Source organism: Camarhynchus parvulus, chromosome 3 (assembly GCF_901933205.1).
Source record: "Camarhynchus parvulus chromosome 3, STF_HiC, whole genome shotgun sequence".
Lineage (NCBI taxonomy): Eukaryota > Metazoa > Chordata > Aves > Passeriformes > Thraupidae > Camarhynchus > Camarhynchus parvulus.
In genome coordinates this window covers 102,422,078-102,436,466 of record NC_044573.1, presented here as the reverse complement: position 1 = coordinate 102,436,466, position 14,389 = coordinate 102,422,078, and the positions used below count along the sequence as shown (strand labels likewise).

At 37.6% G+C, this 14,389-nt stretch overlaps 1 protein-coding gene across 2 annotated transcripts in view; it reads left to right on the top strand.

Moving 5' to 3' along the window:
• The window catches only part of MMS22L (MMS22 like, DNA repair protein), an 88,651-nt gene that overhangs the window by 30,438 nt on the left and 43,824 nt on the right, over nt 1-14,389 (top strand). For both annotated transcript variants that reach the window (XM_030944989.1, XM_030944988.1), the window contains exon 14: nt 2,067-2,576. In XM_030944989.1, coding sequence (XP_030800849.1) covers nt 2,067-2,576 — 510 coding nt within the window. The remainder of the gene's footprint in view (nt 1-2,066; nt 2,577-14,389) is intronic.

The following is a 14,389-nucleotide window of genomic DNA, read 5'->3' as shown; positions in this document are numbered from 1 at the left end:
TTGAGCTGCATGTAAGCCATGTGTTGTTCAAGAACATGCAGACTGACACTTGCTAGACCTGCATTTTCATTTAAATTTTTTTTTCAGTGGTTTTCAAAATTTCTCATAATATTTTTGTGAGGATTTTAATATTTCACTTAATCTTGGAACATACTAATTAAGTACAGTCAGTCATGATATAAAAAAACCATAAAATATATATGCTCTAAATGAAATCCTTGATGTTTTGGATGTGTACTAATCTGTAAGACTTTTCTTGTAGTAATGAGATAGCAATTGTAATGATGAATACAGACTTGTTAAATTTTTTTTTCATTAGATAGAGAAAACAGAAATAGATCTAGTTTAGGCTTTTGAGTTTCTTTAAAAGATTTTGTTAAGTATTAATATAATTAATTAAAATTTTATTAAGCATTAGTAAGATCTTCATGTACACAAGTAATGAACATTAAAAAATGCCCACATGTATACACACCTTACAAAGTTGTGGTGTTCTTCTTTCAGAAAAGAAGGATTATCTTGGCTATCAGAAAAGACCAGCATGCCTAATGTCTATGTTCACTTCAGAAGTTGTTATAGTCACTGAAGTTTGGCTTTATGAATCACTGCAACTACGTAGAAACAAATATATTGTTGAATTCTGTATCACTGTCTTGCTTTTTTTTTAAATTTTACTTAGCCTACTCTGTTCTTACTGAAATAAAATTATACTTACAATTTTGTGCTCTTTCCCTAATTTAAGAGGGGGAGTAAAAACACACAACACACAGTGCATCAGTCTGCTGAACCAGTTTTCTTCATTTCTACCTTGAAAAAATCAATTACATAAGTAGCAAAATTTAACAGCCTGCAGCTATGATTTTGGGATGAACTCTGTTTTCAGTAGCTAACCAAGCATTAATTGATGCATGAAAAACATAAATGCCTGTCAGTAGTAATTTACCCCTAAACAGCATTAATTGGATTTGCTGTAATTTTTGGTGGCTAGATTTGATAACCTCAACACCACTTCCAAGTATTTTCCAGGTGACAGAATAGCAAAACAGCATTTATGGATGTTTAAATACTGTAGGTGGAACTTATTTTAAATTAAAGGTGAAAGATATACCCAAAGTTTTAAACACAATTATTAAAAAGTTATGCCATTATCATCTTACTCCTCTGTTATAGGAATGGTTACTTTCTTTTAAAAGTCCACATCCAAGCAAAGGTCCCAGAAAAGATCTCTTTGTGTAAGCTTTTTCCTTTTTGGCAACCACTTTAAAGTTTCAAAGTTGCGCTGCTTGTCACCATCGGCTGTGTATGACTTGAGCGTTGTCCTGTAAGCAATGCAGATAAAGTTTTGTAGCATCTTCCTACCTGGAGAGAGTTTCTCTTCCAAATGCCTCAGTTTCTGTTTTCTTTCAAACCTGTCCATACCATAGGTGAGCAGTACAAGTTGATACAGACTTTGGCAAAGCACTGTGGAGAAAAGGAATTTTCCAACAGAAAACTTCCTTTTACGGCAGTGATGGTTTGGTAGCTGAGACTTTGATCACTGCAACTGCAGCACTATGACATAATAGCAGAAACCAGCAGCTGATTTCCAGGTGGAAATGAAGAAGTTTCCAGGAAAGAAGTTGGTGTACAGGAATGGTTTGCTGCTGCAGAGGGATACCACTTGACAGCTCCCTTTCCTAGGAGCCCTCATGGGCTAAACTTGATTGATTTGAAGGCACATATGGAGGACATCCATTGCAGAGAGAGTAGTAGTAGTAAAATTGTAGAGTAGTAACATTGTGCTCAGCTTGGTACTAGAGGTTGGATAAGGGGGAAGGGTTAGGCTGTACCTCGAATTGAAAACAGTGTGTGCCTTAAATCAAAAGCAAAAACTGAAAGAGCATGTTTGTTCCAGTAATCATAAGAGTAATAAGGAAAAAAGTATTTAAAATTTGAGGGTTACTGGAAGCAGGTAACCATAAATTAAAAGCATGAAAATACAATTTTAGTCACTCTAGAAGATAGAAAATTGCATACTTTAAGAAACTCTCTTTCCTGGGCTTTTTTTGTTTGTTTTTCTAATGTAGAATTTATTCCAAGTTCCATCGGAAAAGAATGCAGGAGCTGACAGAGGTGGGGCTGCAGAACTTCTTTAGCCTGTTCCTCGTGCTGGCAATTATTGTGGAGACAGAAGATATTGTGAGTCGGGTGTTGGATCTTTTGGACTTCCTGACTCCATCCTCCATCACCACGGCTCGGAGAGCTCTCATCTGGAGAGGTCATTTTGCTTTCCTTTTAATTTATGTTGAGAAGAATATGGACATTAGTGCCCTGGCCGAGAAAGTCTCAAATGCTTTCCATGAGAAGGCAAAGGAGTTTTTAGTGACCAAAAATGACCATACACAGAGGCAAAATCTCTGGACTCTGCTATCAACCTACATTGATGGGGTCCAGGAAGTGTTTGAGACCAGCTGCTACTTGAGCCTTTCTGAAGAAAAGTTGCTAAATGATGGCTTCACTATGCTGCTGCCTGCATGTCGAGGAGCTGAGCTGAGCATGGTGCTGAATTTTCTTCAGGTTGTTCTAGCCAGACTTCGGTAAGTTATTTAGTTAAGTTGTGGATTTAGACTAACGTTTTGTTTTTAGGGTTAAACTGTAGTTCCTATTATTTTTTTTAACAAAATTGTGTAAATGGAAAGAGAAATCTCTGAAGGGCTATGAATGATACGCTAAATTCCAAAATTCACCAATACTTCAGTGCATACAGAATCTTTGAAATGTTTCCTTATTATTTTAGGAGATTAGGTTTGACATCTGATGTTTTGTTATGAATTAGTGTCTCTTTAGAAAGTCATCCAGTTGCTTCTATTTCAGAAAATATATTTTCTTTGGTAAAGGAAACTTGAAAATTATTGTTCTGTTAATTGCATTAATTGGAGGGTGTTGGTTTTTTGTTTTTGTTTCTTCATTGAATGTGTTCTGTTTTTCAGACATTTCATTCTATTTTTTTCTCTTTTACCAAGGTTGCATTCAAATTCTACAGTTATGGAGATTTAAATACTTGTCTGGGTTTGATAGGAAAGAAGGAAATCATATTTTACCACTTTCAAGCAATTTTGCTTTGATATTCTAGTTCATTTTTCAACATCCACAGTGCCCTTCAATAAGCATATTTTTTTGTCTACTGATGCCTTTGAGAAGCAGTCCTCCAGTTTGAAGCCCAAACTGCTTTTTTTTTTTCATAAGATATTAAGAGGTAGCTATTGATCTGCCATTACTTCAAATGTGCAAGACTGAAATATGTGTAAAGAGCTGTGGAAGAGTACATAATAGGAATTCTGAGGCCCATATGCAAGATCTCTCTTTAAGTAGGTTCTTTGTTATTGTCTAGTAGTTTGACTGCAGCTGTCAATAGCTTATAGATCCAAAGACAACTGTTTTTCAGGCAGTCTTTTGAAAAAAGATGAAGCACAAAACTAAGTTTGGTTGATTTATTATTTATTATTTCAGTTCAACTGAATGTATTTCCTGGAATAAATTGGAGACTTCAAAAATACTTTGACATTTTCTCTATTAGCTAATAGACAGCATTTGTTGTGTTGTTTTTAAAGATGAAATAGAGAGAAATTTCAGAGTGGTGAAAAAATTGCCTATTTTTATAACTTGGCATTATTTTTAAGCTTTTCAGGACTGGGGCTTATGTGGCCCTCTTGTAGCACAGAGAAGAGGGCATGGAAGTTCAATCTAGACTTCTCAGGTCATCACAGACAAGGTACAGGACAGTATTAGTACCTTTTTTTGCAAAAAGTAGTTCTGCTAAAATATTTGAATTACCAACATGCTCAAATAGTAATTGGTATGAGATAGATTTTTAGAACCTTGCTTTTAACAGTTACTTCAGTTTCTTTATTTATACATTTGGTTAATGCTACCAGCCTGTTTATCCTATCTTCAGAGGAATTAAATTCCTTTACACTTAGGAAACACTTTGATCTTCAGGTTGTATGGAACAGGAAAATGTTAGTGATTTTCCTGCTTCGACAGACTCACTGAAGTCAATCAGTCAATCCTCTTTTGCCATGCAAATAAAACAGCACTACAACCATTTTTTTGGTTCAGAAGATATGGATGACTTTGTGCTAACCAGATACTAAAATGTTACTGAATTGACCAGACTGGTTAGGCCTGGTCTGTTTTCAAACTCAGAAAAAGATTAAATGCTTGTTTTTAAAATCCAGGCTTGTATAAGATAGTATGCCTTTCATAAATATAATTTTTCTGTACAATGCACTCTTAATAATTTTAAACCTGTATGACAGGCAATTTACAGGTAGGAAGGAAGTGAGATCACTGATTAAAGAGACAAGCAGCTCCCTCTAGGCTGTTAGGAAATAATAACTTCATATGTTACTTTCTGTTAACCCCAGATGATGGCTCACAGGAGCATTCTTTATTGCTGATTAAGTAGCATTATGAAAATACTGACTTGGTTGTGTTAACTAAGTGCCTCAATATTTAAAGCTTTAAATGTCAAATAGTTTTAGCAGTCCCCTTTAACATATCTTGTTGGACTGCTGGAATCTCATTCCAGGTTTCCCATTGTTTTTATTTGAGGATACTGTAAAAATTCTAGTCTTTCATTGTCAGAGTGAGGTGTAGCCAAAAGCTCTTCTTTAATTATAGCTATTCATGCTGCTGTGGTTAGGGGTCTGTCAGCATTTCCATTATAAACCTTTATTTTCAAGGGTTTGTAACATAGCAGTGAAAACTTGCTCTGGGCTAAAACTTGGCATACAAGGATTTGAAAGTGTACTTGTTTTCTTTCTTTCTTTTTTCTTAAAAGACATCTGAAAAGAGACCCCCACCTTCACTATTTTTACACCGCAGTGTTTTAAAATAACCCTTTCCAGCTTTTTTTTGTATTTTGCTTGTCTTCTAGAAAAGTACAGGTAGCTTTTGATTGTTGTATTTACCTATTGCTAGACTATTTTAAATAAGGTTTCTTAAACTAATTTTTTAAATTGATTGTTATCATTTTTATTATTTTATGATCCATATATTTAAATAAAACTATGTCTTGACAGGAGAATTAATTTTTATCAGTTTTTGATACATGGTGAGTGGGTAATTGGAATCAAATGCTACTTGCCGGCACTTGCAAGTATTTGATCTTCGTAGTGAATCTTACTATGAAGTGTAAGATTGTGTTTTAATACAGTCTCTTTTTAAAAAGCATGTAAAATAAACAGTAAATAATCAAGAAACTCCCCTAAACAAAACATGATGTGCTTCCTTCCTATGTTTACTTACTCTGCTTCTAGTTCAGACATAAGTTTTTTCCTTTTTTTTTTCTGTTTTTAGATAATGGTTTAAAATCCTTATTGTTTTGTTTTGGTGTTATTTTCTTTTTTTTACTGAAAGGTAAATGTGGGATGTTTGCCCATGTGTTCTTTCATTTGTTCCAAATCTCTAGCACTATCTGTCATCTGAGTGCCTCATGGCACAAAAAGAAGCCCTAGGTTAATAAAAATACAGGCATTAAATAGATTTGACAGAACTTGCTGTAAAAATGGATTCAAGGCTCAGAGAAATTGGCTGTAGGTGCTGGCACTGCAATATGTTATACTTAAAAGAAGTGTTTGAAACATGCTAAAATGTCTTGTATTGTAATGGAGTATTGCTTTGACATGAGCTTTCTCTTATTATTGCCATCCTGGCATTTGGGTTTTGTTGAGTGTTAGCACAGAGCTACAGACTATAAAATGTGAGCAGATACCCTGCTGTGCTCCAAACATCTTTGCCTAGTTTCAGGGAGACTTGGTTCTGATTCCTGTAGGAGAAATGAGAAGTATCACTAACCTAATACCATAATAAGTGGTAATTTTACTTTGAAAACCGTATTTGTGCCCATTTATACTTTTTTGCTAAGTTTTTAATATTTCAATGTATAAATTTTATAAGCTCTTACAGCAATATTGCCCAAGTAAACTGTCTCTAGTAGAAAGTTACATTAATAATTGGGCCATGGGTAACAGGAGAACTGAATGTTTCTATCTGTTTGAGTGTGTTTAGCCTTGAGGTTGTGAGAAACCACAATAGGAATGGATTATCCAGTATATCTTTGCTATGGAAATATACAGTCATTTGTAATTTTTTTTTGAGTTATACTTGCCATCAAAACAGCCTGTGGGAAGCTTTTTCGAGACCAACAGAAGCATCTCTCCCCCTCTCTGTTACTGTGTAAGTCAGTAGATAAGCTCAGAAGGAGAATAGAAAGGTCCACCCCCTTCTTTTCTTCCCCCTCAGGGGCTATAGTGTTAGTCTTTGTAAAATCTTTTTTCTGATGTTGAGCTTCTGAAAACTGTATTCAGAAGAGTTTGGAAGATCATGAGTCTTCACTTACCCATCCCATCCTGTGAGGATATTTAGAGCTACCAGCTGCGATGTCCTGATAAGCAGAGAAGGCAACTCTGTGACTAAGCCACTGAACTGAGAGTCAGAAGATGTTAGCTTAGCTCTAAGATCTCCCACCCTTAATGAATGACCCCTAAAAGTTGCTGTGAACTTTGTTCACCTGTGTGAAAAAAAGGAAATAAATCCTTCCTTTTCCACTTTGCAGCAAATATCCTATGCTTGGGGAGCAAGCATGCCTTGCTATGCTAACTTGAGCCATCTTTTAAAGTATTTTTACTGGGTTTTTTTTGGAGTTCAGATACTTCATTAACAAAACTGGTGTTTAAATGAGTGTAGTGAAAATCTAGTCTCTAAATGCTCTCATGCATGGGAAGCAAGCACAGATTTAGAAAATAGCAGCATTTTGAGAGATTTCCTATGTCTAAATCCTTAAAAATAATCTGTTACCACCTTCTGAGCAAATAGTGTGTGTTCTTAGCTGCAGTTGTTGCCTTAAGGTGTGGCTCTGATAATTAACACTGAATTTTCTTTTCTTCTTACTTTGAGGGATTTGAGGTCTTTTTTTTCAGGTTTTTATTGGAGACTAAAATAATGTTTTACAAATTTGTCCCTTGTATTCTGACCTTCAAAGCTGACTAGCTAAAACTAATGTGTGTTTTGATTGTTTCTCCTCTGCTCTAAGAGTATTACTGTGTAAAGAAATGAAATGGGACAGCAGCAGGCACTGGAAATGTGTCCCTAAATACTTTGCATATAGAAAATTCCTGTATATGTCACGGGTTCAGGTTTGCAAGAATTTTCACCTCCCCTTCTCAGTGCCCATTTTCTTGACTCAGTAGGTAGACACGTGGAAGTTTAACAATTGATTAACATTAATTTCACATTTATGTTTAGGATGTAATAGAGAGCATCTGTCTTAGAAGGAGGGCAGCAAGGCTGGAAGGCATGTCCTGTGAGGAGTGCCTGAGGTTTTGGGGCTTGTCTGGTTTGGAGAAAAGGAGGCTGAGGCATGACCCCCTTGCTCTCTACAGATTCCCGAGAAGGGGAAGTGGAGAGGGAGGTGCTGAGCTGTTCTTCCTGGGCTCCACTAACAGGATGTGTGGCAGTGGTTCAAAGCTGCACCAGGGGAGGGCTTAGACTGGATATTAGGAAGCATTTCTTTACTGAGAGAATGGTCAGGCTCTGGAACAAACCCAAATAAGTGGTTGTTACTCCAAGCCTGTGTCAGTGTTTAGGAGGCAACTGGACAATGCCCTTAATAATTTGCTTTAGCTCTTGATCAGCTCTGAATTACTTAGGCAACTGGACTAGATGGTCATTTTACATCCCTTGTATTATATTAGAGTATTGTATTATAATAGAATATTCCATTCTACTGTTCTATTCTAGAATCACTTTGGAATGAATTGAAACATTAAAAGCTATCAAAAAACCTTCTAATTGTGGATACCCAAAAAAGTCAGTCTTGGTGCACACCCAAAGCTAAAGAAATGCACACAAGTCTAGTACCCAGACATGAATCATAAAGATACACAGTTCAATCCCCTGTGCTACAGATGGAAACACTTTTTTGTTCCATTGTATCCATTTTATCTTCCAAAAATTAATCCACATAAGCTTTCTGTCGCCTCCCTGACAACAGTACAAGACTTCTGTTGTGAAAGTGTAAATCCATAAAAAAAGAGTAAAACCATATCCAGGTGTACTGAGAACCTGCTGCTTGGGACCCTGCAGTTGTTTAGAGAAATATGTGCTCCCTGAAGGACATAAAGCACAGATTTGTTTTCTGATGGAAGTGTCTCACTTCTGAAACTATTTTCCCTAAATTAACTTTCATCTCGGTTTTCCTTTTATTCTTCACATGAGGTGTGAAAATGGCTTTTCATACGGAGTGGGTTTTTTTTTGTTGTGGATGTTAAACAAAAGAAATATTTTTGCCAATAAAATCATTATATGCAAGTAGCCTTCTAATCTCTTAATTTTGATTGTTTCTTCGTTACCTTACAAGATCTATATTTCTTCTCTCTTTAGGATATCTCATGTCAGATTTAAGGCTTATTTAAAATGAACAGAAAGCTGAAGCAATTTTCTTTATTCCATTTCAGTCTCCTAAGGCCTATTTCCCCCTGGTGAGCTCATAGCAACAGGGGGGTTTAAGGGAATTCAGCTTTCTGCAAATTAATGTCTCACATCATGAAAATTCAGGACCTTTTTTTTTTCCTATGTCTTGAAAAAGTAATACAGTGAGTGCGAGTATTATTTCTTGCCAGCGGGTGGAAGATGAATGATTTTGTCACAGTTTTACTGCTTGATGAGCAGTGTCCTGAGGGTCAGGCTTAAGTCTGTGTCACTATGCTGCTCATTACTCTTGAGCTAAATAAGGGCTGATTGGATCTAAATTGCCTAGCACATGGGCCGCAGATGAGCTCAGTGAGTAGGGGATGACCTGCTATTCAGGCTGGGAGTAACCCCGGTGTGCAAATGCTGCATTAGAACACCGTGGGAGAATGAGAGGCTACCGACCGCTGCCAGCAAAAGAAATCGAAATGTAAAAACTCTTTGATGCTGCAATGTTAGAATTTGAAATGTAGGAAGTGACAGGTTGATGGTACTTATCAGCTTTGGCTGGATTAGAGAACAGTGTCATCTTGCTTATATAATGACAGAAGAATGAAGCCCGCTCCCAAGTACTTTGCGGCGCAGAGCCGCTGCTGGCAGAGCCGATGCTGCCTCCTACTGCCAGCCTGCGCGGGAGGATGGAGCAGCCGCGGGCGGCCGCCCTGCCTGCCCAGCTGTGCCCAGCTGTGCCCGGGGTTCCTGGGCTCTCAGCAGAGAATCAGAAACCAGACTGATTAAAGAGCAAGAGTACATTTTGGGACAACGGCAAGCCCCTGTCTTGGATGTGTCAAGAATGTTTAGACGAGTCAATTATGTGCACTCAACCAGACACATCTGGCTCTGCTTCACCCAGAATATTTCCCTTTGTGCTCTTCTCTCCATTGCTAGCCCCTGAGATGGGAGTTGATATCTCTGGAGAGGAGAATTAATTTGTGCCTATGTGTTTTAAAGAAAGTTGACCTTTAAAGTGGAGGAAAAAATCTGAACCAACTCCAAGGAGAATCCTTATGCTAACCAAACAGATAAACGTACTTGTCTTAATGGAGGAAAATGAAAAGCAAGGAAAGCACCTGCTGGGTGCTGGACAAGACAACATAGATTGAAGCGCTTGGTCCAGTCTGAAAGATTCAGTTCAGTGGTTCAGTAGAACAAGCTTTTGGGTTTGGTTCCCCTCCTCCCACCATCACTCATACTTTGGCACCTGGGTAATAGCTACAGTGATGAGAAATAGCACTTGTTTCATTTTTTCCCAAATTTGTTTCAGATTCTGTTACTGACAGCTGTAACCTACCAGCATCAGCTCTGGCTACCAACTTCCGTGACTGCCTAATCAGCAAAAACAGTTTGGTGTGTTTTCTTGAAGGCAATGACCAAGTGAAGAGAAGGGATGAATCTAAATACATTGTGTTTTCTGTTTACTCTTTAGTGTTTTTCTGGGTATATACTGTTTGATTCTTCATCCCATAGGATGCTTTTGCTTATGATTGAATTTCTTCTTGGACATAAACAACTTCTAGTGTACTCATTCCCAGGTATCCTAAGAGAAAAAAAAAAAGGCAGAAAAAAGAAAACAGCAGCCTTAAAAGTACAAACAATTTTTCTGTAAAATGGTGTGACTATGGGGATGAGAGAGAAAATTTTCACAAAAATTATCGGTGGTGTAAGGCTTCAATGTTACTTGTGTAATCTTAGTACTATTATAATTAGTATTTAATGGCATTTGTTTAGTTCACTGAAAATGAAGAACTGTTTAGCACAAGTAGGTGTACTAGATGCAAAAAATTAAGATTTGAGTTTGCATGTAGCCAGAAATTAGAGGGTATTTCTCTGTGTTCAAATGGAAAACAAAGCCAGAATTTAAAATTACTTTGATATTTTGAAATAAATTACCATCAACAAGAGGAAATAGTGAAGGCCAAGTACTGAAATTAGGAAGAACACACAGAAATAGAACATGGAATGCTTGACTTGCAGCCATATTGTCAAAGTATGGGGAGGTGAGAGAAACAGGGCATCTCCACATCTGGGGTTGGTTGAAGTGAGGTAGCTGCCATTGCTCTTAACCCCATTTCTGCCCTTGCTTGTAGACTTTGCTGCCTGCCTGCTCAGCACAGAGTCCCGCAAGGTCCACTATTGTCCCTGCACTAGCACAGTTGCCACCTAGTGCAGGGGGAAAAGCTGGAATTGTTTGTGAATTGGAATTGTTTGTGAGGTGGATTGATTCCCTTGTATCTTGCAAGGAGTGTGAAGTGTACCTGGTACTTCTGCTTTCAGCTCTGTTTACAGGATATTTATTTATGTGAGTTTCTAAGACCATGGTATCTGCAAGAAAATTTGAAATTTGACTGATAGCTATTGGCTAACTAACTTTTAACAGTGACTTTTTTATGCACACAGCCTGTGTGACTCTGCTTTAGGAAAAAACAAAAAAAAAAACCATTGTTGTGAAGCGTGTTAATAAAACTCCTACAGGTGAGAAGAGCTGCTTATTCTGTCTTTAGCTGCATTGTTCTCTACGCAGTTCTGGATATGTCATTTTTACAAAATATTTATGAATAAATTGAAAATTGCAGAGAGTCACAGAACTGAATGAGTAGGCAGTTTGTATAAGTTTGGAAGTGATTTCAGCTAGGAAGAGTTGAGGGGAGACATGCTTGAACTCCCAGTATGGAAAAGAATGTTGCAGGTTTTCTGCTGTTCTTCATGCTACTGAAGACAGAATTGGTTAATTTTGGACAGAAGTTCAAAGTGGTTATTTAGAGTAGGCTGCAAATGTAGCACTCTTGCAGGCTTCAAGAGAGATTTGTGGAACCAAACTTACTTATTTTCTTTTTTTGGATCTTTTTAAAATTTCCCTGTTCTGTTGGAGGAGAAAAATTGAACCTGTTTAGTGCTACTGTAGCCTACTTGTTCTTGGAATTTCTGGGGTGGGAGTGTAAAGATGGCTTCTACTGTATGCATTGGACAGTGGCCCTGCTGAAAAATGTAGTGGATTTTTGGTAGTTTTGTGTTTGAGTCTTGAAATCTGTCTAGAAAATCACTTTGCAAATGCTTTTTTAGGCATTGATACAGGGCATGTAGATGTGCATTGCCATGTTCTATTTGGCTTGGAGCAAGTCCAAGTGTCACTAATTGCTAGTGACTAAATGCTCCAGCTTTCTTTACAGTGGCACTAAAGCAGGGACAGTGAAAATGTGTTTAATGGGAAATGAGCCCAACATAGTAGGCCACCTATACATCCTCCCTAAAAACGAACTGGAAAGAGGAAGGCATGCTCTGCAGCATGTTCATTGTGCATCATCTCAGGATCTTGTGGGGGACCTCTTCTAACATTTCTTTTTTTGGGAGGAACAAGTAGAGAAAGGTAAAAGCAGTTTGTGGTTTACATAGTTGTCTGATAAGCTGAAGGTGCTGTCTATTCCCTCTTTCACAACCAGAAGGCCCTGTTTATCTCTAATTGGGGTTAATTAAAGCCTAAGGGCACTGCTGAGCCCCTGCCAATGACTGTAAGGTACAGACATAATCCAGGCTGCAGCCCCTCACTGTAGGGAAGGGGGAGGTAACCATGGGCTTGTCACAGGCTCTGATAATGCACATGTGCTAATTCTACTGAAAACACAGGCATGAACTTATTTTTGGTCAGATAGTTCTGTTCATTCATTAATTTCTGGCTGTTATCAAAGAGTTGTATGAAGTGTCTGGTTTAATGTGCATGCTTGCAAATCTGTGTTAAGAGACAGAAAGCTCCTGGCTCTCTCTGTGGTAATGCAGGGGCTGCACAGGCTGCCACAGCAGCCATTATGCACACAGCAGGAGCATCCTGCTGCCAGGGATGTGTCAACCTTCACCGAGGGGCAGGAGAAGGGAAGAACAGGCAAGTACAGATGTGCTTGCCAGGACAATGCGGTTTCCTTCTACTGCTTTTTGCAGTCTTGTTTTCCTTACAAAAAGTCAACCATAAGAATAAAACAATATTTTCATTGTTATTCTTTTGTTTTTCTGGACATGAATATATTGTTTAGCTATTGGAGATGTGCCTTTGGAAATACTTCAGTAAGTGTTCCACATGTCTGCCAATTAAAAATATTTTAGAGCTGCTAAAGATTTACTCCCAGGGAATTCCTCTGATTCACACCACACCTATTTATATTGAAGGGATATTGTACAACAGCTTGAATTGGTGAGGAAAAACTGTGTGTATTTGTCCAGTGTGTTACATTTATGTGGACTTTTGTATTGGAGGCAAAGATGACATCAGAAAGAGTAATGTACTGCAATCATCTCTTAAATAATAATTAACTGTAACACAACTATGATCATCCAAACATCATAGGGAGAGAGAATATATTCAGACAATCAAGGGATTTTACAATATAATTATTAGGCACTGGGGAGTTGTGACCTTGTTTAGGGTAACAGGGAGCTGTGGTTAATTGATGCTGGGATAATCAGATTTTTGCTGTTTTATTGTCCTGAGACCCTAGGCTTTGCAAGAATATGTGTGCATGCACTTAGGAAAAGAAAGAAACCCCAAGCATATGAAATTATAAGCCTAGAAGTGAACCTTGAAGTTATGCTTACATTATCTTGCCTTGCTGTACTGAATTACTGCTATGATTATAAGTGTTGAGAAATCATTTATATTGTCTGTAAATCATCCCCATTTTACATCACAGTGAAAATTCAATACATCTTGATTCCAAGTAGTTTGTAAAGGTATCTATTTTCCCAAGACATGAAAAATTACTATCTTTTTCCAAGTCAAACTCAAAAATTGAAGGTGTTCTTTTCTTATAGCCAAGAAATTTTTATTGTTTTCTTTCCTGAAAGAAAACCTTTGATATGTGTACAGTCTGAATCTTACGACAGAAAATACAGTGGATGCAGTCCCCCTTGAGCTTCATTGTCTTGTCCAAATCTAGAATGTGAGATAAGAAAATGGCATCAAGTTGCACCAGGGAAAGTTTTGATTGGGTATTAGGAAAAAGTTCTTCATAGAAAGGGTTGTCAAGCACTGGAACGTGCTGCCCAGGAGGTATTTAGAAAAAGGAGATGTGGCACTTGCGGAATTGGTTTACTGGTGGACTTGGCAGTGCTGGGTTAATGTTTGGACTTCATGATCTTAAATGTCTTTCCAACCTGAAAGGTTCTATAATTCTGTGAGGATGTAAAACAGAATTTCATTTCATTAAAGTCCATTATGAAAGTGCTTCCACTGCACTGCTGTGATACTGAACCCCTGGAATTTGTAACAGCTCAACCTGCCAAGATTTGAAGATTAAGTGTAGCATTGCTACTGTCTCTTACTAAGTTTGTCTCTTGCTCTTTTTTCCCCATTCTCTTTTTCCTGCTCTTTCTTGAAACAGAGTAATTTCTGAAACTCTTCAGCAATGCTATCTCCATGTAAATTGATACTGTAAGTTGTGCTACTAGTGAGGGTGGAGGGGAGTAGTAAGAGTGGGTGGGGGGAGAGAAGAATTAAAATCATTCCAATAAATGGTTTAATTTATGCCTCAGCAGTTAAGCATGCTCCTGGTTAACAGAAATACCCTTCAGCTACACAGGATTTGGGAGGGTTGGAGGGCACTCATTTGCACATAAATAGCCATTAACTGATAAATTCCCAGAGGTCTCCTGTTGCATGCTAGTGGTTCTGACCTACTTAGCTAGCTTAAATTTGTTTTACAGAATTATTATAATTCCATCCTTGGTACTTAAACTTTGTGATTAATGCATGCCTCACAATACAATTAAAGTATAATTACACAGTTTTACAGTTTGCTATCATGGTGTTATTATTATTACAAAGAGCTGGATTTTGCAAATATTAGAAGAATTAGAGTTCTGATACCCATCACTTTGCTGTTATTAAGTGATT